The following is a 25080-nucleotide window of genomic DNA, read 5'->3' as shown; positions in this document are numbered from 1 at the left end:
CCTGCCTCTTTACTTAGTGTATCTATCGAGGAAAGGCAAGGACTTTTGCTGCTAGCCCGCTCATGTTTTACATACTGTTATAAGTAACTATCTGTATCCGTAGCCAGGGCTACAAAATGTCACTGCAGAAGCTACAAGGGCGTCTTGGGAAGAGACCACCGGTGGATGCTAAATTTAAGTGTACAATACAAGATAGTGAGGCGCACAGAACTGTTCACTTTCACTTCTTAAGAGGATACAGAACCATAAATTGCCCAAATCTAACAATAACTAAAACTGCTGAGACCAAAGCCAGTACAAGACTTGTGTTGAACGCTGAATTAAGGCTTCCTGAATAGATTGTTATGGTTTACATTAAAGGAGTAACCAGGTGCGTTTCCTCCTTTTCTCAGGTGGCCATCAAACAAATTAACCTTCAAAAGCAGCCCAAGAAGGAACTGATAATCAATGAAATCCTGGTAATGAAGGAACTGAAGAACCCAAATATAGTGAATTTCCTTGACAGGTACGAAGACAGACAGACCATGACTGATTAGCTTTTTTTAAACCGAAGAGTGGATGAGTGGGTTTGAGATAATTTTTTTCTCAGTGTATCATTTGTAAAGGTACCTTGTGGGCAGGTGTAGAGGCGTAATGATGAATGAACATCCTGCTCTCGATGTGCAATGCTCAACGGACATTGCTGATTGAGATGCACATGTTGGAGAATCATTATTAAAAGTGAATAATCTTTTTTTTCTTTATCAGTTCAAACACATGGCTAAAGTGAAGTTTTAATGCTCAATTTTTGGTTGCAGTTTCCTGGTAGGAGATGAACTGTTTGTGGTGATGGAGTACCTTGCCGGAGGGTCTCTTACTGATGTTGTTACAGAAACTTGCATGGACGAGGCTCAGATTGCTGCAGTTTGCAGAGAGGTGTGTATTCAGTTCTCATATTGTATGGTGAAGGTTTGCAAAATCAATTTTTTGAGTGAACACTTTTACTTATTTTTTTATAGTACTCATTGATAGTGCATGTATAAAGCAACTTCTTCCACTAGCTGGCTCAGTGCTTTGCAGGTAAATTCCATGTTACTAACTTTGTGACCAACCTCAAAGGTCTTACAGAACAGGTCATATTTTTTTCAATCCTCATATCTGCATCTGGGAATGCATTGTTAACAGGACCCTATCCATTTCAGTCTTTTATTGGCTAATCATTAAAGACTGCTTGCAACATGAGATTATCATTAACGTGTGAGAAACCACTAATGTTTTTTCAAAAAGTAGTTACTAGTTCAAAACAAATTACTTCTCTTCCTATTTACTTGTGAATTGAATGAGCGATGATCATTGGACTAAAACACCTTTTCATTATCTCCTTCCTGAAGGACAAATGTAGGAAGGTTGGCTAGATTGGCCTCACCTTTGTCACAGAGGAATAATAAACTATAACTTTAACGTTGCAAGCTGCTGCTCCATTCATGAATACCAGTGTAGTGAAAGTTCATAAGCTGGACCTCTAGTCATTCATGTATATCTTCCACATTTTTTTCTGAAGCAATTCTTTTTTCTACTTTACCTCAATGGGGCATATGTTGTAACCTTTAATTGTAATCTATTTTCTGACTGTCTTGTATGTTGTAATGATCGATTTTTCTGTTTGGATCAAGGCTTTAAAAAAAACATATATACAGAGATGTTTACCTGTGGTTGGATAGGCAGAGATTGACTTCTTTTTTTCTTGTTGAACCTAGGACGTCCTTTTTCTTAAGTATGTATTTTGTGTCACAGCATCTCAGTAAAGGAAATATGTTAACGGCCTTTTTTAGACTGGCATTGGTTCTAGGCTCCCTCATAGGTTCTGGAACATTTTGTCGACTGAAATGAGGTCAAGAAGTAAAGGGACCATTTGCTTTGAATGGGAGTCCGGGTTAAGCCGTGACCTCAGTCATTGGTGAACCTCCCTCTGATTTCCCCCTTGGCACATATTACTCTATTTCCTTGGCTGTAACACATCAGTGGAGACACCAGCATCTCCACATCTTCTCTACAATGGACCCATGTTTCGAGTGGAAAACTTGGCATCACACCTTAACTTTGAAATAACCTATCTTAAGAGGAGCCCAGCACCAACACAACCATAATTGTAGGAGCACTGGGTGCTATGTGGGTTTTGAGAGGATTAGAACACCAAAATTGCCTCAGCAGTGAGTGTATTACAATTGCAAGGTGGCCCTTTAATAGGATGAATTGGATGGACAAGATACCTGCTTAAACCAGTTACCCTCGACCCAAGTTATGCCTAACAGCTAAGCCTCCCAGTGACAGAAAATGATCCCATTAGTGAGAGATCCTCGACCGCTTGTGAGGCCTGCTTTACTTACTTGACAAGAGGCAACCTTCAGAGGCATACATGTTGGCTTGCACAAACTTTACAAGCCTTGCTTTGTTGGGAGGTTTACTCAGTAACTGATAGACATGATCTTGGCCTTGGGTGCCGTACTCTCACCTAGTCTCAGTCATTAAAGTATGGCTTTTGAAACCCGTGCTTACTCTCACTACTGTTCGTCATATATCAGGCATAAACCCTTTTCAACTCTCCCAAATTTAGTAATCAACCAACACAGATACAAATTTGGAACCAACTTTTTAAATCTGATGAGCTTGAAGAGACTCACATCTGGCACACTGCATGTCATCACTGGATATATCCAAATCATGTGCCTCAAGTTCTATAGCCAGCCATATCAGTCATCCCTGCTAATAACTTCATGCTAGCCTTGAGGACGTGGTCGAATTTCTCGGAGTTTTATCCAGACTTATTCAAGGAGAGTGGTGTCTTGACGTTTTAGCTAAGAAAGGGGACACCCTGAGTGACAGTGAAACTCCTGACATTCCTTAACATGTAACAGAAATTACCTGGAGCATCTTAGTTGATGCAACGTTAAGCACCTGGACATTGACCAGAAGTGTTGGTGACATTGAACATTTCATGTCCAACCCAAAGAAGTATCGTACCTGTTTGTTTCAGGGGGAGTGTAGAAGCAGATTAGCCCTCCTGCCTTTTCTGATAAAATGAACACAGCAGGATGTTTATACGTTTGTCCTTCCCAAGCTCTCATTGATTTTCTTGGCTGTGAACCCCCTTCCAATCTCTAAGCCTCCTGTTTATTTCCTGAATTATGCAAAACCAAAGGGGATGATGGACGGAGTGTTGAACATTGCAAGCACTCACCCCCAGTCAACTGATCTGGGTTTAATCCATCATCATTCTTTAGCTCACTCCGCCACCCCAGTTCAGACCTGGCCATATGCAAATCAGTCTGACCCTGTGCCTCATGGGAACAGTACAGCCCGAACTGCCAAGCCATGTCTTCCCTGGACCGGAAACGTGCATCCTGGGACCGGTTTCTGGCTAATCAGCCATCATCAGCCAGGCTAGCTTGAATCCAGTGGCAAAGTGAGCAAGGGACCCAGGATCCTTGCTCAGAGAACAGAATTAAATTAATTGCTGGACTTAAATCTCTGCTATATAGACTCGGGTAGGGCTGCTACCATGAATCTTAAAATGGCAGGATCACCTTTGCCTCATTCTCTGTCAAAGGAAATGGGCACAATTTCATCCTTTTTTCAATTTATTTGAGTGATTCTTATAGTGCACTTGGACTAGAACAGGCATTTGAACGACATTAGGGGTAAAACAGAGTATGGGGTTAAATGTAAAAAAAAACAACAGCACAAGACCATTAGATTAAGTCAAGGCAATATCATCCATGTTCAGTTATTATCTAGAGGTGTGCTTTTAGGTGTTCCCTACATGTGCAGGGTGACGTTCATGTGCTTTGCTTGGATGGGAAGCTAATTCCAAGGTGTGTTGGACTGGCTGCTGGCAACCAACTCAAGCAATGTCAATCAAGTACAAATCAATAAGGACACTCGGTAAGGAGTAACACACACAGGTAGTGAATACAATTCAGCTTTAATATAATATTAAGTGCACAAAACTTCAGCAATGACAAATGAGTAAAATGGTTGCATGTGTATTTATAATGAAATACCAGAAATGGGTAGAGGCAAAAAGGTAAGTCACATGAAAAATAGATCTCAGCAATGATGATTTTACATTAGCAGGGTAGTTGCATGTAAACTCATAATGTAATGCCTGAAACCGGTCAAAATCACTCGCAATGTAGTATATCAAAAGCTCAAAAGTGACCCTATAGCACAGGAGAATGCACCCTTTCAGCGAACTAGGACAAAATAGTCACATCTATATATAAATATATACGTGTGTGTGTGTGTGTATATATATACGTGTGTGTGTATATACATGTGTGTATGTACATGTCGGTACGTATGTCAGTACATGTGTATGTGTGTACACGTATGTATGTATGTACATATGTACATACATGTGTGTATATGTGTGTGTATATATATGTGTATAGATAGATAATGCACTTTATTCGATATAGAAAAACAATATCATAAAAGTTCATACAAATAAAATTTGTTAATAGAATAAAATTTCAATTATTTTACAACAATCTCAAATTCAATTAAAATTACAGATACATGATAGAACTTTTAGGACATATATCAACTAAGTCTGCATTGTAGCCCTCAGCTTCATGGTCATTTTCAAATAGGATGACATAGCTGCCAAGACTAAAGGGGTATCCAGGGTCTTTAATTTATAATAAGCCATTCTATGTGAGCGTAAACCCCATGATTTAAGCAAAGGTTTCAAAAAGATAGTCCTTGGCAGTTGGTAAAATCTACAGAATAGGATAGTGTATATTGGATTGCATAGATAGGCCGTCACACGGGCATTTCTCCATGTCAGTAGACCAACAGTTTGGGTTAGGAAATGTTAAAAATCTAAAAAAAGTCAGTGCGAAAACGGGTCAGGAGCATGCGAGTAAAAGGCGATGGTTCTAGGAGTAGATATTGCTGGATCCTATTTATAATGGTCGAGTGTTGATATTCCACGATTGAACTCTTTTGTTTTTCAGAGGACCATCGCTGGCTGCTCAAGTGGTTTAGGACTAGACGCTTTAGTGTAACTCTTGCTATTTTGCTTAGGGCTAAGGGGTCAGAAAAGAATTCAGGGTGACCTAAGTCCGAGGATAAATTCTTTACATAATTCAACCATTTAATATTCCTGGCCTTGTTCAGTTTAAGACAGTCTTTGATGATTTCTCTGTTAAAAGGAGTCTCTTGGTTGGTCCAGACTTTGTGCCATAGGATGAGTGGGGAGGAATTAATCGTATCCGCAATATGTGTAAGACCTAATTCAGTGTGTACCAGGTAGGTAGATGTACCAGAGGGGACAGCCAAGAGATAACGCAAAAAGGCGTTCTCGAGGCGTTGAATTTGGTCGACGGAGTCAATCCCCCAGATCCCAGCTCCATAAGTTCCAACTGAGATGCACTTCGCCCGATAAAACTGAAGTAAGGGGTTAATCGGGTGGCCCCCAAGTTTTTTTGAAAAGTTGGTCAATGCGCCTATGGCTTTAGACCAAGCTAACCCCCTAGCTTGAGCTGGGCACGCCAGGTACCCCTTTTATTGAAAATGATGCCCAAATAAGAGAAACTATCAATGCTGTCCAGTTTTTGACCGTTTAAAAAAATAGAGCATGGTTTTTCCCCAGTCCCTAGGCCACATGACATTGTAAAGGTTTTAGAGGTATTAACATTTAGGCCTCTCTTTGACATATAGTCAGTGAATTCATTTACTGCCCTTTGTAGCCCCCTTCGGGTCTGGGACATAACTGCGGCATCGTCCGCGTAGAGCAGGATAGGTATGGGTTTACCATTTATTGTAGGGTAATCATGAAAAGTTCTATTTAAATGATGACCAACAGAATTGATGTAGAGGGTGAAAAGCAGGGGAGCTAATATGCAACCCTGCCTGACGCCACGCCTGATGAAAAATCTGTCAGTACATTCTCCCGTTCTGCCATACCTAACCCGGGCTGATGCATCCCTATACAGTTCTTTAATAAATGAAAGGATGAGTGGGTCTAAACCTATCTCTGCAAGGGAAACCCATAAAAGCTCATGATCAACACAATCGAATGCCGAGCTGAGATCTACAAAGGTAATAGAGATTGCCTTTTTTGGCCTGAGTATATTTAGCTATTATGAGAGACCAGTTCAGGCCTTGCTCAATAGTACCTTTGCCGTGTCTGAAGCCATATTGCAGGTTAGAAATGATATCTTGATCATTTATCCAGTCGTGTATTCTAGTTAAAATAATTCGCCCAGCTACCTTCATGAGAGAGTCTAATAGTGAAATTGGGCGATAGTTGGCGGGATTATCTCTCCCGCCTTTTTTAAAAATCGGGACAACTGCCTCAGGCCAGGTAGGTATGAAACCTGTTATGTTCAGTGAGTTCAGAACATTTGTAAGCAAAGGTGCCCAAAGGTCTGGCTGTGATTTAAAAACATCTATCGGTACGCAGTCAGGACCTGGTGCCTTCCCGGAAGGACTTTCTTTTAGTGCCATCAATACCTCGGCATATTCGAAGGAAATGTTCAGGGGAAAAAAAATAGAAGTATTTGAATCTAGGAGGGGGTTAGGATTACTACCCCTCTCATTCAGCTGGTCACCCGGATCAAGGGGATTATATAGGGCACTGAAGTGTTTGACCCAGGTTTCAGCAGTTATGGCTGAGTCCACAATTGGGGGCTGTGAAGATCGAAAAAAAGGGGCATTAACTGCCCTCCAAAAAGCGGTGTTATCCCTCTTAGTGGAAGCTTCCATAAGAGCTTGCCAGGCATCTGACTTCAGCTGATTTTTCCTGGCCTGGCGTATAGTGTGGTAATTTTTTCTAGCTTGCTGGACTTCCAAGCGATTTCTGGGATTAGATTTTAAAGCAGCTTTCAGGAGTCGCAGAGCTTTAGAACAGTTCCTATCGAACCAACAATTACTAGAGGAGGAGGATTTCCTTGGGGCACATTCGAGCAGTCTTTTTATTTCCAATAAGATTTTAGAAAAGGAGTGACTTATTGCGTGCGGATTGTCTAAGAGTGATAGACATGTTTGGATATGATCGTATGTGTTCTTCACCAAGGAATTTAAAAAGGTGGAAGGGACTACTTTGTCCCATTTAAGGTAAAGCCCCATGGTGGTTCCTGGCTGAAGAGGTTGGGTGTAAGGAGTATTCTGCCTAACCTTGTGCTTAGCGTGTGAGGTGAGATTTAAGATCAACCCAATTGGGTAATGGTCACTGATTACAGAATCAAAAGTCTCCCAGTTACATATAAGCCCTGAATACCTGGAAGATAGGAGTATGTAATCGATTGTAGTGTGACTACCTCTCCCATTGTAGGTGGGTTTAAAACACTTAGGTGGGATGCATAGTTCGTTGGCATAGGATAGGTTAAAGTAGGATGTTAAGCCATTTAAAAAGTCTCCTAGTTTAGAGTGTCGGAAGTGGCTAGAAGAAGAATCATCGTTATCAGATACCATTCCACAGGTGCCTTTAATACTCTGTGAACACAGAGGGCAGTTGAAATCACCCAACCAAATGATTAATGAATCAGATTTATTTTGATTCTCTATTTTTAATAAATCGGTTTTAAGCCCGTTAAGTATCTGTTCAAGATGAGGGCTTGGGATGTTATTATAAAAGTTAACCAAAACAGTGTACTTAATTGAACCACCGCTTAAACAAATGATCTGATAATTTGAAGTCCCTGTGATGTAGGCTACTTTTAGTTGACTTTCTACGGAAATGTAAGTCACGAGGCCCCCTTTGCTTCTGCCATGAAGGCTTGGGGAAGCTGGGGTATGAAAGGTCTGATACCCTAAAATATGTGTGTATATATTTATGTATATGTGTGCAGTGCAATGCTAGCATAGTGGTGATTAAACACTTAGTCTTGAATAAATTGCAATGCAGTTAATCAAGGGTGCAATAATATAGAGTCGGGATCGAACAGTAGTATCAGGTCCTTCACCCCGTGGAACTTAATTGCAAACTGGGCCAAGTACAAACTCTTCCGTAACTGACTACTGAAGATTGTGTGGGACTGTATGTGCTCAGAACTCAGACAACAAAGATTAGTGCAGTGCTTGAGGCCAAAATAAGATTGAATATCAGACATGCATACAATAGAGCACTCCAGACATTCCTGTCCTGGCAGGGTGTTCTGATTCCCAGTTCGGGACAGTGCATGCCTTTTCCAGGTGCCAGAGCCTTTTTGATTCGGTGTTTGGTATCGCCCTATGCTTGAAGGTAGATGTAGAGTCATGTTCGAGGCATGTGGGCTGCTGAATTCATATCTGTGCATAGATCGCCGCCTAGTGTTGGGTCCGGATGTTTGCACGTTGTTGTCCTGGAAGAGTCTTTGAAGTATCACGAGATAGGTGACTCCTCCCCTGGACCACAGTGCGCATGGGCATCCTCTCCATCCTTAGATTGTTTTTTTTCCGCCATTGGGTTCGGATGTGCTTATCTTAGCTCAAGTTAGGAAAATTCAGTTTAAGGCCAAAAGAAGGCCTTTAGTTTTCGTCGGTACTGTTCCCGTTCGGTATCGACTGCTTTCTTGATTAGTTTAGAAACTTCTTCCAGCCTTTCGGATCCGTTTGATCCGAACATCGAACTTACATCGACGATGGAATCGAGGACCCCATTCAAACGGTGTCCTTTATGCCACGCAAAATACCCACACATCGACGTCCGCCCGGTGTGCAACAAATGTCTCTCACCGGATCACGATGAGTCGAAATGTATGGCCTGTGCCCGATTCCCATCGAAAAAGACTCTACGGAATCGACGGGCGGCGAGATTAGAAGCGCAGCAATCGGCGCCTGCCCCGGCCAATATCTTCAGCACCGAGGACGAGGACGCAGAGAGCGTGGAAGAAGTAAACTCCAGCCCCGCTTCCGAACACGATTCCCGATCGGAAGACGACGAAGTGCTTTTTCAAAGGGAAGAAATCATCGACGAGGTAGGAGACTACGATGAGGCCTTTGGGGCCGAAGAAGATAGCTCTAGCGAAGAGCCAGGCCCACCCGTCGATACGGAGGCCATCAAAGTGCGTCATTCTACGGCGAAGGTCGAGGAATCGCCTACGGGCCTTACCCGAGATCACTCACAAAGTTCTTCGGCCCCGCCTTCGGGCCCGGCCTCGAACATCCCGCACGAGCCATTATTACCAAAGACGACTGGATTCCCTTCAACGAAACCGAAACCAATCGTCGCACCAGTTCCACCGAAACCAAAAGTGAAACTGGCCGTGATCGGCTCGAAGACCTCCACTCCTTCGTCGCCAGCAAAGGCTGTCGGCTCCGAACGTAGTAAAAGAGACTTCGGCGCCGAACTCACTGCAGCGGATATCGGTACCGACCCGAAGAAAAAGGCCCTCGGTCCCCCAAAAGCGCCTCGGCCTCTGGCACCGAAGCAGTCGGCCTCGACCACCAAAGTCAAAATGGCCGCTCCATCGGAGTCCACGTCGAAGACAGCGGCACACGCCAAGTCGTCGACTCCAATGACCGTTGATACCGGTCTTCGGATCGATGACCCCGTGGCTCCGAAGCAGTCGACACCTACCTCCGCGGTGCCGACCGGCTCCAAAGAACCTTCAGCGTTCTCAGTGCGGCATGTCGCGGCGTCGTTGCAACGCATCAGGGAACAGGCAGCCCTCCGATCCACGCCGGGCCCCGAAACGAACAAGGCTCCAAAAGCACCCTCGGCGCCAACCACCTTCACTTTTGGTTTGCCGCCATCCACGGCGCCGAAGATGTTCGAGATCCGAACACGTGTCCACACGACGCAGTCCCCGTCTACTGGACACACACATTCTGAGCCTTCACAGCCACAATTCATCGACGCCGACACGGGTAGACTAATGCTCCGCAAGCGGAAGATCACGCCAGAGAGGGGCTTGGACTCATACAGAATACCTCTGAAGCACAAATTGCCAGCGGAGTCGGAACCAGTTCTGTATGAACGCTTGCAAACCTCCTATCGGGATCCCCAGTCCTTTACTCCTACGCCTTCAGAAACGGACGCAGTGGAGGACTACATGGGCGATGATACTACCTACCCTGGGGATGTCGATCCTGATGAGCAGCAGGACCCCGATCAGGCATGGGATGACCCTACAGACCAGGGTACCGCACCAGATACCCAGGACACGCAGCTTTACAGCACCAAAACATCTCCCACAGAGGACACTGCTGCCTTCAATGCCCTCATAGAACGTGCTGCCGCCAATCATGGAGTACAACTCCATTCTGACACTGTTGAAGAAGACTTCTTAGTGGACACTTTCGCCTCCTCCGAAAGAACTGTCAAAACTCTGCCCATGCTAAAAGGAGTTCTCAAACCTGCAAATGACATTTTCAAAGAAACAACCAGGGCACACGTGCTAAACCCCAGGATTGAAAAAAAGTACAAGCCTGCGCCCGGAGATCCTATGTACATTAGAGGTCAGTTACCTCTGGACTCCATGGTCGTTGCTAACGCTCGCAAGCGAGCCCATTCGCAAACAACCAGTGATGCTCCTCCCCCAGACAAGGAGTGCAAAGTGCTGGAGACCTCAGGCAAAAGAATTGCAGCTCAAGCAGCAAACATCTGGCGCATTGCCAATACACAGGCACTCCTGGCCCGTTATGATCGTTCACATTACGACACGCTAGAATCACTACTCCAGCATCTGCCAGATGAATACAAGGAGGCAGCGGTTCCTCATCAGAGAGGGACAACTCCTTACCAACGCATCCATTAAGTGCGCCCTGGATGCTGCCGACACAGCAGCAAGGGCATTTAACACCAGCGTCATGTTACGACGACATGCATGGTTGAGAATCTCCGGATTCAAACCAGAGATTCAAAACAACATCCTAAATCAGCCAGTCAACCCATACTACTTATTCGGCCCTGAAGTTGACACTACCCTCGAAAAAATAAAAAAAGACACTGACACTGCGAAGTCAATGGGGGCTCTGCAGACGCAGCAATTTCGTAGTGGCGCCTCTCGTCGCCCCGGGAATAGAGGAGCAGCTAGAGGCCAGGGGTCACAGCAGCAATATACTAAAGGGGGCACACAGAGTACCTACGATAAAACCAACAGAGGTGGATATCGTGGCTCCAGCACCAAGGGCAGGGGACGTGGTTACGGCAACACCAGGTCCTCCCCCAAAAACAAACAGTGACGCCCTCTCCCTTCCCCCTGACCACATAACACCTGTCGGGGGGAGACTCCGGCGGTTCCTGTCCACGTGGAAAAACATCACCACAGACAGGTGGGTCACGGACATTATCCAACACGGTTACGGTCTCGAATTAACCTCCACTCCACCCAACATACCACCAAAGCACCGTCCTATGTCCGTAGAGCACTTAGCATTATTGCAGCAGGAAGTGCTAAGTATGCTACAAAAAGGTGCAATAGATGTCGTGCCCGTCAACCAGCAGGGGACAGGGGTGTACTCTCTGTACTTCTTAATCCCAAAAAAGGACGAGTCACTCAGACCTATACTAGACCTGAGACCCCTCAACCACTACATTCTCTCAGAGCATTTCCATATGCTCACCCTACAGCAAGTTCTCCCGCTGCTCAGCCAAGGAGACTTCCTAGCCACACTAGACCTCAAAGATGCGTACTTCCACATACCCATACACCCATCACACAGGAAATATCTCAGGTTCACTATTCAGGAACAGCACTATCAATTCAAAGTTCTCCCCTTCGGAGTGACAACAGCACCCAAGGTTTTCACCAAGTGCCTAGCTACAGTGGCTGCAAATCTACGGAGACAACACATTCACGTCTACCCTTACCTGGACGACTGGCTTGTTCAAGCAAAGTCGGCCCAGCAATGCGCCAGCCACATGTCCCTCACCATTCACCTTCTTCACAGTCTGGGATTCTCACTAAATTACCCAAAATCACATCTCCAACCCGCACACGTACGACAGTACCTGGGCGCAACCATAAACACTCTGACAGCCACAGCTCAGCCAAATTTGGTGAGGATCAACGGCATACAACTGCTGATCTCAAAGTTCAAACCTCAACACTCCCTTCCTGCGCGAGTGTTCATGCAGTTGATAGGCATGATGGCCTCCTGCATTTTCATAGTCCCGCACGCGAGACTAAATATGCGCCCGCTTCAGGAGTGCTTGGCACGTCAATGGAATCAGGCTCACGGACAATTAAAAGACCTAGTGTTGGTGAGCGGTCGGGCATACAACTCTCTGCATTGGTGGAATCCACAAAACCTTTGCAAGGGCCGACCGTTCCACGAGCCTGTTCCACAAATAATACTGACAGCGGACGCCTCTCTCCAGGGTTGGGAAGCTCATGTACTCACTTACACAGTGCAGGGACTATGGACGACACAACAAAAGAAGATGCACATCAACGTTCTGGAACTGATGGCAATCTTCCTAGCCATGAAGGCATTCAAAGTACACTTGTGCAACAAAGTCGTGTTGATCCGGACGGACAACATGACTGCCATGTACTACATACAGAAGCAGGGAGGAACACACTCTCAACAGTTGTCTCATCTGGCTCAGAGCATGTGGAAGTGGGCCATTCAGAGGAACATATTCCTCATGGCGGAACACCTCCCCGGCAAGGACAACCAGATGGCGGATCTGCTCGCCACAAACAAACGCAAAATGCCGAAGCTTTGCCGCCAGGTTCCCACATCCACAGTCGCAGGGCATTGCGATATGGATGAACTGGTCCGGCAGATTTGCGTACGCTTTTCCCCCAGCGCCATTAATACATTAATACCGCTGGTGGCACGCAAACTGCGACAGCACTCACTGACACTCATCCTAGTTGCTCCCACATGGGCGCGCCAGCCATGGTAACCACCTTTCTAGAACTTTCCGTGGAGCCTAGCCAAAAGGCAGTGGAGCACTGTACAGGGTCAAAGGCAAAAGGTCTTGAACCTTCAAGATCTATGATTTAAAGGTGAACTACACTGATGAGAAAAGTATCTAAATACATACTATTTGTGGTATCTTTACAAGGCCAATAAATATTCTGTTCCCTTTGTTGAAACGCGTACAGTGAGTTGGCTAAATAGAATTAGACTTGCAAGTTCACATAATGTTTTTGCTTTTGTTTCTAAAAGACCTACATTAGGTATGTTAACAGGTAAACCCTGGCCTAACGTAGTCTACTTAGTTCCTCATCTGCTTAAACACAATATTGACTACAGGTGCAATTCACAAACATTGCGGAAAGTCAGAAAGGTACTCCTGTTGAGTTAATTCTTCATCTAGAGAACAATTTTGACTTATTTAGGATGTTCATAGAACTGCAGTGGAACTTATGGAGATCTATACGAATCATAGATGCCCTTGAGCACTAAAATGTGCTATCATTCCCAATTACGGAATACAAAATTTAAGAGGTGTGCAGTTTCGCATGTAAAAATGTAACTAGAGTGCAGTTACACTCAATTTGTCTTGCTTCCTTTTTTTTACTCCATGTAGAAACATTTTTTCCTAGTGGATAACCCCTTCCTTTATCTCCCTTTGAATTATGTGGATGTTCAATGAAAATTTCCTTAATTTCTTCCTCAAAAAATACATGTATTCATTTCTTCCTCAAAAAATACATGTAGTCCCGGAGTACATTTTTATCAAGGTGGGAAACTATATGCAAATTGTTGCTGAATACCCACACGTTTGTGGTCTTAAAGGTGTGCAACAATGTTTGCAAGTATACAACCCAGAAACTCCCAGAAACCCACCTCTGGTATTAGATTTGTGAACACTGACATTCCACCAAACTGTTTGAAATTCTGTATAGCTCACACACCACCAATTCCCGATGGTTCCTGATACTTCGACTCTGATGCTGACTCCATTGATACCGGAGGATGAGGTACCTATCTGACTAGAGTATGTGCTGGTTCACCCTCACAGAGGCTGTGCTTAGCCGATCTGGGGGTCACACTTCTCCACTTGAAAGCTGCATGAAGAAGGGAGAGAACACACCCTGCATTCCCTGTCCGGCACCGTTTCGGACATTGACTGTTAGAAATTGGGTCTATAGTTGGCATAGGTTTACACCCTGTCCAAGTAGGGAACCACAATCCCTGTGTACGTCAGATAAACAACCTAAATTAACCTGTGCTCACCCTCTGGTAGCTTGCCACAGAGCAGTCTGGCTTAACTGAAGTGACAATGTGTAAAGTATTTGTGCACACTTTGATTATAGTAACACAGTGAAAACACAACTAAAAGACTGCACACCAATTTAGAAAGATAGAATATTTATCTGGGTAAAACAAGGCCAAAATGGCAAAAATCCAATAAGTATAAACTGCAATATAGCGCTTAAAAGTTAATAGCACTTAGGGGATACTTGAGATGAAACTAGACCAGGGTAAATCTAAAGTTTCAGGCTGACCGCGATGGAGGGCAGGCCGGCTACATGACCCACACAGGTACCTTGAATGGAGCAAGCATCTGGATCAGATTAGATGCGTCCGTTCCGATTCATGCAGTCAGGTTGATGCGTCAAAGTAGTCGGATCCCTAGCAACGCATGCGCTGGGTTGTCGAGCCTCACATGGTTGTTTTTGGATTGACCTCTGCATTGACCTCTGCATTGACGTCGAACGACACTGCATCAGTTCCGATCGGCGCAAAGTCATCACTGTCAATTGTTCAGATAAACAGCTGCAGAACCCTCTTTCAAGGCCCGGGACTAGATTGTCACCTCTTGGCAGGGCAGGACTCGATTTTGTTTTTAGAGTTTTATATAGCGCGAACTAGACCCGAGACATCGGGTATGAGAGCACTTTACATGAGCACCATTTTCATTACAGATGGACACATTAATTTTTGTTAGGCACAGGGAGATTAAGTGATTTGACCAGAATCACAGGATGTTGAGCGTCGTTGCAGAGACTCAAACCCTGTTCCCCAGCTTCGAGGTTGACTGCTCTATCCCTAAGGCTGCATCTTCTCCCCAGCTGGCAGAGTCCATCAGCTGAAGCTGAGTTGAAAGAAGTCTATGACGGCCCTAAGATTCAAAACGGGGGCAAGCCCTTGGAGAAACCTGGATGCTGGGGTGTAGAGCGCAGGTCCAGTCCTTGTCACTCACAGGCAAGAAGCAGCAGGCCAGCACAGAAAAGTAGGTAGCAAAGTGGCAGTCTCTCCTGCAGCACTGCAGACAGGAGGCCAACACAGCAAAGCAGTTAGCAGAGTGGCAGTCCCTTCTACAGCATATCGGCTCCCTTTCCTGGCAGAATGTCCTTGGTTCCAGCAAAGGTCTGATCTCATGGTGTCATAGGTTCAGTACTTGTACCCAATTTTGCCTTTGAGGTAGGGAGGCTTTAAAGAGATGCTTTGAGGTGCACAATGCACTGCCTTTCCTTCCCTGGTCCCAGATTCACTACTGGAGGGTATGCATCCTTTTGTGTGGGGACAGGTACAGCCCAATTCAGATGCAAGTGTCAACTCCTCTCTCACTCATGCTGGCTCAGTATGACCAATCAACATGCAGGTGGCTGCTCAGTCACACCTATTCTGCCTTTGTGTGTGGTTGTCTAGAGGGAATGCAGGAAGCCAGCCATCACCTACCCCAGACGTGTATTCCAGGGACAGACAGAAGGCAACAAATAGTTTAAGTAAGGAAATGCCAAATTTCTAAAAGACATTTTCAGAACTGCAATTTAAAAACTAACTTCACCATAAGTTGTGTTTTTAAATTGATTCCAGAGACACCAAATTTGATCTTCCTATCTTGTCCCAATGGGAGGAAACTATACTTACAAAATGTTATAAGGCAGTCCCTATGTTAACCTATGGGAGAGATAGGCCTTGTAGTATTGAAAAACTAATTTAAGAGTATTTCACTATCGGGACATGTGAAATTCCGAGGTACGTGTCCAACTTTTTAAATACACTGCACCCTGCCCTTGGGGCTGCCTAGGGCCTACCTTAGGTGTGACATATATATTAAATAGCAAGTAAGCAAACTTGCCAGGTCGAAATGACAGTTTATAACTGCACACACAGGCTCAGCAATGGCATACCAGAGACCTGTTAACAGAGCTACTGAAGTGGGTGTCACAATCAGTGCTTCAGGCCCACTATTAGCGTTTAGTTTACAGACCCTGGGCACATGTAGTGCACTTTACTGGGGACTTGTATGTAAACTAAATAAGCCTATTGTGGATAAGCCAATATTACCATGTGTAGAGTACAGAGTATATGCACTTTAGCACTGGTTAGCATGGAAAAGTGCCCAGAATCCTAAAGACAGCAAATATGAAGTCCACAAATAGGAGGTCAGAAGGCAGATAGTCGGGGGAAATCACGCCAAGAATGCCAGGTTGAACAGACTGCGATGAGGGTGATGAGCATGAGCAGCCATACAATAAAGGAAATTGGTATTCTGACCTGTAGGAAACTAGTGAGTCAGGCTCCACACACCCTGTGGTCCTGCCACCGAGGAGAGCGTTTCTTACTCCATGGTGATGCATAGGGCGGGAAAGACCTTAACCTCCAGCTCCCCACCTTGGAGGTTCCTAACTATGCCCTGACAGAGATCCTCCAGCTAGGGCATCCGAGAAGGTCTAAGTTGCCGTCCAATGGACAGCCACTGAGCCCTTTTTCCCTTTTAACAAGACACTTACTAGTACTTTGTTGATGGCATGAGTATGCTGTGCCCCCCCCCCCCTTCCCTCCCCCCCCCCCCCCCCCCCCCCCCCCCCCTAACCACCTCAAGATCAGCTCCCAGATTGCACATCGCCAACACCTTGCCCTGGGTGACCCTGCATTTTTATCTCCACCCTTCCCCCTGAAAGCTTTATGGGGCTGGTGTCTACAAGCAGGACAATCCCAAACACATTTCCAACTATTCCCACCAATAGAGAGTCAAAACAGTATATTTTGGAAAATCTTTTTGGCCCCCAGCTTGACTCTTAGATCAGTGATGACATTTACCTCCTTGGGTGCTATTCCTACTTTGGTTTCAGGGGATCAAGTCCTCCCAGGGGTTCCTCACCCAGGCTATACAGGACAGGCATGACCCAGCCTCATTCATAACTAGTTGTGGCTTGAACACCAATATTGTGAATTGTTGCCTTATTAGATTATCATGACTGTATATAGAGGTCCCAGAACTTGCGCCAACTAGCGTTTCGGTGATGACCCCGGAATTCAGGTCTTGCCTTCTTCAGAGCGCTAAGAAGCAGAGGTAAAGGGTTCTTGGTGCCAACGTAGGATAAAGTCTGTGTGGTTATGGGGATTTGAATACCAAGAGCAACTGCTGCCACAAGAAGTCCAAGACATAGATAGGAGTCCCCAAATGGAAAAATCTTCCTGAATGAATCCAATCTTAAAAGTGCTGGCAGAAAAAATGATGGTATCTCAAACCGTCCTGTATAATGAATGAGAAGAAATCGACTGAGTCTGGTCGAAAAGAATACACAGGCAGACTAATTTTCACAGTCATCTATGTCACATTGGGTTATTCGCGGTCTTGGGTCGTCTGCAGACAAAGTTTAACCAATCTTCAAACGCATCCTCATGCGTGAACGAAGGTCAGAGTTAGTAGCCAAATGCCGACCCTCAATGACTAGGGTGTGAGGTACTAAAGAAGGGTCTCAGGGCTGCAGCACGAATTGTGCCACCCATTGCACGCTGTGTGTTTTGGTGCAGACTAAAGTGAAAACCCGACATGACACAAATACGTGTGCCATGTCCCCTAACGCTGCATGTAATAGTTCTAAGTCACCCCCAAGCAGAGCTTGCAGCCAAAAGGCACAGTGCTTTATATTACAGATGAGAGCATACCTGCATGAGCAGATACGCCCCTCTGCTGGTCAGTTCCCTTACTGCCAGTGCAAGTCAACGGGGATAGCAATTTTAAAACATGTGCTGGACACTGGTGAAAACGAGTTCCCCAGCTACATGATTGCTTCAGTGAAAATAGGTATGTTTGCTATCAAGCATCACCTATTAATAAACTCACACTTTTTCCAGTGTTGGATTTATTAATACATGCACCCAAATGGCACCTTGGAGGTGCCCCCTGAAAACCTGCCAGCACCTGGTGTGTTGGCTGACTGGTTTCTTCCAGCCTGCCACCAGAGACGCGTGTCTGACCCACAAGAGTGATGACCTTTGCTCTCAGGAGGTCAGGAACGAAGCCTGCTCAGGAACAGGGTAATAACACCCCCTCCCATGGGATGACCTGCTGAGTAGCATTTCAAGGCAGGGGATCTTCAAAGAAGCTACCACCTTTGAAATGCGAGTCTGGCTTCCCTCACAACAGAGGACACCGACCACCTTTGTCCAGAGCCCTTTGGCACCTGGACAGGTGGGAAAATTAGCCAGTCAGATAGGTGTGCCCATCTCTATGCTAGTACCCACCCCTAAGGTGGCCTAATTTAAGGTGGACCCGACTGCTCAGTTAGCCATCTCTGTGTTGGCAAACCTAGGAATTCTGAGACTGGGCTGTGTCCACTTCCCACAGGAAGTGGTCATATAGGGGGCATAGAGACCCCAAGGGTCAGTCCATGGTCTCGCACCCTACACTCTCCTAAATTCAGTATTTAGGAGAGCCCTTGGCACCAGAAATACAGATCCTGCTGACCTGATAGAAGAACACTGACGTGAAGAGTCACAAAGAGCAAGAACTGAAGACCCAGCAGCTGACTCTGTGCCAAGCCTGCCTGCCTGCCTGCTGACTTTGACAATTGAGCCAAATGACGACTTGTCCTGCAGCAGCTGTGTCTCCAAGACCTGAGAGACCTGCTAGTACTTCACCCAGGAACCAAGAACTCCTGTGAAGCAGTGGACCCGATTCCCTGACTTCTGCAGGCAACCCAAGAGACCTGAGAGTACTTCAAACCGCCAAAATACAATGTCTAAAGTCACGACTGCACCCATTGCTCCTAGCCCGATTTGAAGTGGGTGAACTGTCAGTGTGGCCCTCCAGAGACTGAGTCCACTGTGGTATAACCTCTCATCGACATTCAAACACCCCAGCCCTACCCTTCCACCCCCCCCCCCCCCCCCCCCCGGCCCCCAACATCCCCTTCTACTGCGGCTGGTCTCACGAAGGAAGCTCAAAGCCAAAAGGTCCTTTTGCACCCGCCACTCATGAGCCATGGAGAAGAGGACCAAATGTGCCTCTATGTCCCCGAGCATCGTGAGGCCTAAGCCCCCCTGTAGGCTCAGCAGGACTGGCCCCCCAGTCAAAGCCTCAAGCCTCTATGCAAAGATCGATCTCCATAGACTTGCATTGGGTACCCAACACTGTTTTGCACCCCTGCACCCGACCGCCTTAGTGCTGCGGTGGTTTTCTGCTGGTGCATCCTTGACCTTTGCCACCACTCACTTTAACTCCTGGGGGATGGTCCCATAAGTCGCTGTACTGTACCTGAATGCTGTACTTATTCTTCCCATAGGATAATATTGCAGCTTTTACAAATTGCACTGTTGACTTTTCGAATACAAAAGAATTTCTATTGCATAACATACTTACCTGATAGAATTGGTTCTGGTGCTTAAATATAGATATAAATAAAGATGTGTGTAATTTTTACAAATTGTGGATCTCCTTATTGAGTTGTGCATAATTTGACTATTGTGTGTATTTGGAGATGTCCTATACTCCCCTCTGATAAACCTAATGCTGCTCGACCACACAAACCCCAGAGGAGGACCTTTGCATTGCTAAAGCAAGTCCCTGTTCACTTACAAGGAATCCTCTGGACTCTGCACGAAATCTCATTTTGATATGTCGTATATAAACAGCCAGCTTCCTACAGGGGTGGTTGCCTGTTTTGGGACACATCAGGTTCCACTCTCAAAGGGTTCAAGGAGAGTAGAGTTACAGCATGGTGGTGGTAGAAGCATTCCTTCAAAGGTCAGGGGTTTCAATCATCTCCTACTTCGACTACTTTCTGTTGAAGGTGGCTCCCCCAAGGTAGTCATTATTCATCTCCAGAGGCCTGCAAACATCCTGAGATCTTTGGGAATCGCTATCGATGTACTAAAGTCACACTTTACTCCTTCTCAGATGCTTCCCTTAGAGCCATTCTGGACACAGTTCGGTTCTGTGCCTTCCACTGGACAGGGAGCATAGAACATTCAGGCTATGACCCCTATCTTTCATTGGACTTCATTGAAGTTGTCTATGAGGCTGCTGGGACAGATGGCCTGTTGCATCCTGCTTGTGAAGCACACCAGGTGGCCCAGAAGAACTCTGCAGTGGGAGCCAAAGTCTCAGTTGGCAGAAAACCGAGACTTCTCCTAGGCCCAGCATCACGGAAATCTGTCCGACCATATTCATCTTTCATAGGAGACTGCACAATCTCTGCAGTGGTGGTTGGCAGACAGCAGTTAGGTCTGAAGCAGACCCCTCTCCCCATAGCTGACAGTTGTGACAGATGCATCGCTTCTGGGTTTTGGTTGGGCATCTGGGAGAGGTAGAGATCTGAGGCCTCTGATTTTTGGCAATCTCAGCACTATTAACCTTCTGAAGAAGGCCATCCGTTTGGCGTTAAAAACCTTCCTTCTGTCCATGAAGGGAAGCCAGATACAGATGCTCATTGTCAACACTGCCATCATGTGGAACTGCAACACAGTGGACTGGATGAGGTCATGGACCCTGTGCCAAGAAGCCTTGCTCCTCTGGAAATGGCTGAATCGCAAGGGAGTTTTCCTGGTGATGAAACAAGTCGCAGGATCGTTGAATGCCAGCGTTGACAAGGTAAACCATTGATGCCTAGTAGATCATGAGTGGCAGTTACACCGCACAGTAGATCAAGATCTCTTAGACGAATGGGGAGAACCGTGGCTTGATCCGTTTACCAACGCTGAGAACGAGCAATGTCCGCACTTCTGTGTGTTGGAGTTTCCAAGGCATCTCACGCTCGGAGACAAGTTCTACCACAAGTGGAATTCTGGATTTCTGCATGCCTTTCAGCTGATAGCACTCCTCCCCGAGGCTTCGAGGATGAGGACCAACCAGCGACAAGTCATCCTAGTGGCCCCAGATTGGGCACAAAGAATATGGTATCCTGAACTTCATGCTTGAGCATCTGCCCTTCAATCCGTTTGCCCCTCCGGTAGGATCTGCTGTTTCAGCAGCAGAGCAGGACTGTGCACCTGGGCCATCACTGTAGGAAACTGGGTTTTTGTTGCAGTAGCCCATTACCCCCCGTACACACACACACTTTGCGTGGCATTTGATGAAACCTTAACTTGAGTACAGTGGGTTCCTGCTAACCAGGTCCCAACTGCCAGTATTTTTTCACCAGAACAAAGTAACTGGCTAATTGATCCCCCCAATGGCCAGACATTAAGCACCTCTAAGACCCTAGTAAGTGGTACCCCTGGTACCTAGGGCATGGGTACTAAAGAGGATCCCTAAGAACTGCAGCATAACGTATGCCACTTTGAAAGACCCAGCACCAAACTCATGCAGACTGCTAGTGTAGGCTGCGTGACAAGGTACCCTAAAAGATGAAAACACATGGCACACACCCCGTGTGCCATGTCCCCTAGCACCGCAAGTGACATTTGTAAGTCACCCCTACAGAAGTCTTTACAACCCTAAGGCAGGATGCATTATATTGCGTATGAGGACATGTATGCAGGAGCAATAATGCCTCTGTGCTGGCCAGTTCAATTACTGATAGTACAAGTACATAGCGAAGCCCTCTTAAGGTGTGTATTGGGCACTGGTCAAAACAAGTTTTCCAGCTACATAATGACGTCACTGAAACCTATGGTGTTTGGTATCAAACACCTCGCATTAATAAACCCACATTGATTCCAGTGATGGATTTATTAATATGTGCACCCAGAGAGTAACTTAGATGTACCCCCTGAAAACCTACCAACCTCTAGTGTATTTGCAGACTGGTTCTGTCCAGCCTGCCACCACAGACCTGTTTTTGACCCCCAAGGTGAGAGACTGTGCTCTCTGAGGTTGGAAACAATGACTGCTCTGGCACGGGATGAAATCACACCCTCCACATAGGATGACTAGTAATCAGCATATCAAGGCAGGAGGCTTTAAAGGCCTCCACCGCCTTTGATAAATGCACCCCTGGCTTCCCCCAGAAATGGGAAAACCCACCCCCTGCCCAGGAGCCCATTTGGCACCAGGACGGGTGAGAAAATCTGCTAGTCAGGAGGTGTGTTCACCTTCAGGCTAGTATCCCCTCTAAGGTGGGCCATCCGAAGTGAACACGACTAGGAAAATTCCACCATCTTGTTTTTTGGTGGGAGTTTGGTCCTCTGGGTCAGGCTTATGCCCACTTCCCACAGGAAGTGGTCATATAGAGGGTGTAGTCACCCTAAAGATAGGTAACCCATTGGCTATCTGACACTCCCTGTAAAGTCCCAAATTACAGTATTTAGGTGAGACCCCTGATGCCAGGACTTCAGATTCGAAGAACACAAAGGAGGGGTGTACAGAGAAGATTGCTGACCTGAGAACAGAGGAGCACGACTGACTTGGCACCAACCCTGCCAGCCTGCCTGCTGTACCCGACCCTCGTAAAGAAATAGACTCGTCCTGCCGCTGCGCAGACTCAAAGAAACCCGGAGCTGCCAGTGCTTTGCAAATCGTCCGTGAACTCCCTTGGAGTAGAAGAGCTACTCCCCTGTAGCTGTAGGCACCAAAGAAGCAAGGTCCAGTTCACCTGGACTGCCAATGCTGCATCAGCCCAGGAAGAGGTCACCATGCTCCCGCACGTCCGATCCATCCTCCCAACAAGTGCGGACAAGCCAGGGCTGACCGTAGCTGCACAGTACCAATGCCTGGGGTACTGGACCTCTTGCAGCAACCAAGGCTTGTTGAGTTCAGACTGGACACCAACACAGAGGAAGACCGACCTGTACATCGAGGGACTTCAGGGACAGTGAGACCAACACCGAGCTTGGCCCAGCTGCCCTGTGTGCCCCTTTTATGCAGACCGAAGACCAAGCAAGAGCCTCCAACCTCTGCCACCTCAAAGCACCTCTGCACCCTTGTCCCACAACCCGAGTCCGAGGGAGGTGACCGTGCCAATGGGGTTCTTAGACCCGCAAAGGCTGAGCCAACCTTTGGGTTTGCCTAGACTGGACTCCCAGTAACCTCCTGCCGCCTCTTTGTTTAGAACCCCTCAACCATGAGTGTCTCCTGCATCATTGACCCGACTCCTAAAGACACCCCTGCACCCGAGCCCTACAGGTTGAGAAGTGGACCAGTGCTGTGCCTGAACCCCCTTGTGAGTTCGCCTCGACTGGCCCCCGTGTCTGAGCTCGCAGCTCTTTTCAACCGGACCGTTCCCCATTGAAGTGAACTGGGCGCCCGTTCTGGATCGCACCTCTGCACCCGTCCACACCAGAGCTGCTCGAGGGGTCCTGTTTTGGCCTTGGAAAAAGGTCCCGTAAGTCTCTGATAAGTGCCTTAATGCACTACGTGTTTTATCTCCATAGGATAACATTACCGCTCCAGAAATTGCAGCTTTTGAAACGTTTAAGAATTCATATCTTAAAGAGTACTCGATTCTGAAGATCTTAGTAATTAAATGTATATAAAAAATGTTATTTCTATAAATTGGAGTTGGGTTTCTTTGTGTGTCACACTGACTGCCTTTGTGTGTGACATAAATGCTTAGCACTACCCTCTGATAAGCCTAACTGCTCGCCCACACTACCACAAGAGTCTTTGGGTTATTTGTCCCTCTGTAAACCAGTTTGGGTTTGCCTGACTCTTTACACAGTGTATCTCCTTTTGGTCTACTATATAAAGAGCCATCGTTCCATAATCTCAATCACCACCTTCGTGCTTGGCGATTGGATGGCAACAGCTGAGCATCTTCAACTTTCCTCTTGGGGTGGTTGATGTCAGCTTGGCAGTCCTGTTTTCTTAGATAAAATGGTATATGCCTGTCGTTGTGACTAATATGTGGCTTAGTACTATCTGCAGATATACCCCTTCCAGGCAGAATTGTCTGACATTTTGTTAGTTGTGTCCCTAGCCCGGCAGGGTTTGCTCTTGGAACAGTTAAAGGGTACCTTTCAGCTCTGTCAGTTTTTTTGCAATTTCCTAATTAGCCCTCATTGTTTGAATCGCCAGTTGTTACACACTTTTTGAAAAGTTTACATTTATTGCCTCCGTCTCCCTTTGTCATGCCATAGTAGGACTTTAACTTGGTCCTCACATTTCTGATGGGTGCTCCCTTTGAGCAGGATCACATCTGTCCTTTGTTGCTTCTCACTTTCAATATAGTGTTCCTCATCGCCAGATCATTGGAACGTTGTTAAGTGGATTTGTGGATACGGACATCTTTCTTGCTTAAAGTTGTGGTCTTCCACAGCAGTCCAAACATCACCTTGCCGGTTTTCTATGCTCCAACTCACCCTACTGAGGGAGTTCCTCCACCATTTGGACTTAAAGATAAGTCCAAGTTCTTATATTGTGCCGTAGGATTCCATAGATATGCTCTTTTTGAGGTTAGTAAGGGTGGAAACAAGCTAAGGCTGTGCAGAAGAAGACAATCTCTTGTTGGATTGTGCTTTGCTTTAAGATATTGTTAGACTTGGCATCTTTTGGTGTGTTTCCCCCGAGTTTTTGCTTTGTGCATTTCCGGTTTTGACTCTGTTTTTGCTGGTATAACTTTTCTGCGCGCTTTTCGCACTGCTGATCTGTGGTAAAGCACTGGTGCTCCTGTGGTAAATTGTTGATTGGATGTGTGACTTACTAGTCAGTCCCTAGTAAAGGGCACTGCGGGTGCCGGGGCTTGTGAGTCAACTGCTACTCGTGGGCCTTCAGCATGGATTGTGCCATCCACGTACGTAGCCCGAAAAAGGTATAAGTGAATGAAGTTTGGTATGCCTGAACTCAGCGTCCAAAGATGCAGCCTTTAGCGAGGGTGCCCTTTTATCCTGAGTTCATAGAGGCAATTTTAGAAAGTGGGTATTATGTTGCTCGGTCATCCCGTATGCCTCTGCTGGAATGTGGATTGCCTGTTTGGGATTTGGAGGACAGAAGGCTGAGGGGCCAGAGGGGCTCCAGATGGTCTGGATAGGTCAGGAAAGGGCTGATTAGCCTGGGCTGCGATGGGGGAAGGGGGAGGAATTTCCTTGCGCCTCAAA

The 25080-nt window shown here is 46.3% G+C and overlaps 1 protein-coding gene across 1 annotated transcript in view; it reads left to right on the top strand.

Annotated features, from left to right (window-relative positions):
* PAK2 (p21 (RAC1) activated kinase 2) overlaps window positions 1–25080 on the top strand; it is a 403878-nt gene that overhangs the window by 285937 nt on the left and 92861 nt on the right. Inside the window, exons 10-11 of the mRNA XM_085634213.1 lie at window positions 393–505; window positions 798–915. Coding sequence (XP_085490339.1) covers window positions 393–505; window positions 798–915 — 231 coding nt within the window. The remainder of the gene's footprint in view (window positions 1–392; window positions 506–797; window positions 916–25080) is intronic.

This window comes from Triturus cristatus, chromosome 11 (genome assembly GCF_964204655.1).
Source record: "Triturus cristatus chromosome 11, aTriCri1.1, whole genome shotgun sequence".
In the NCBI taxonomy this organism is placed as follows: domain Eukaryota; kingdom Metazoa; phylum Chordata; class Amphibia; order Caudata; family Salamandridae; genus Triturus; species Triturus cristatus.
Note: the sequence above shows the minus strand (reverse complement) of the source record. Positions and strands in the feature narration are given on the sequence as shown.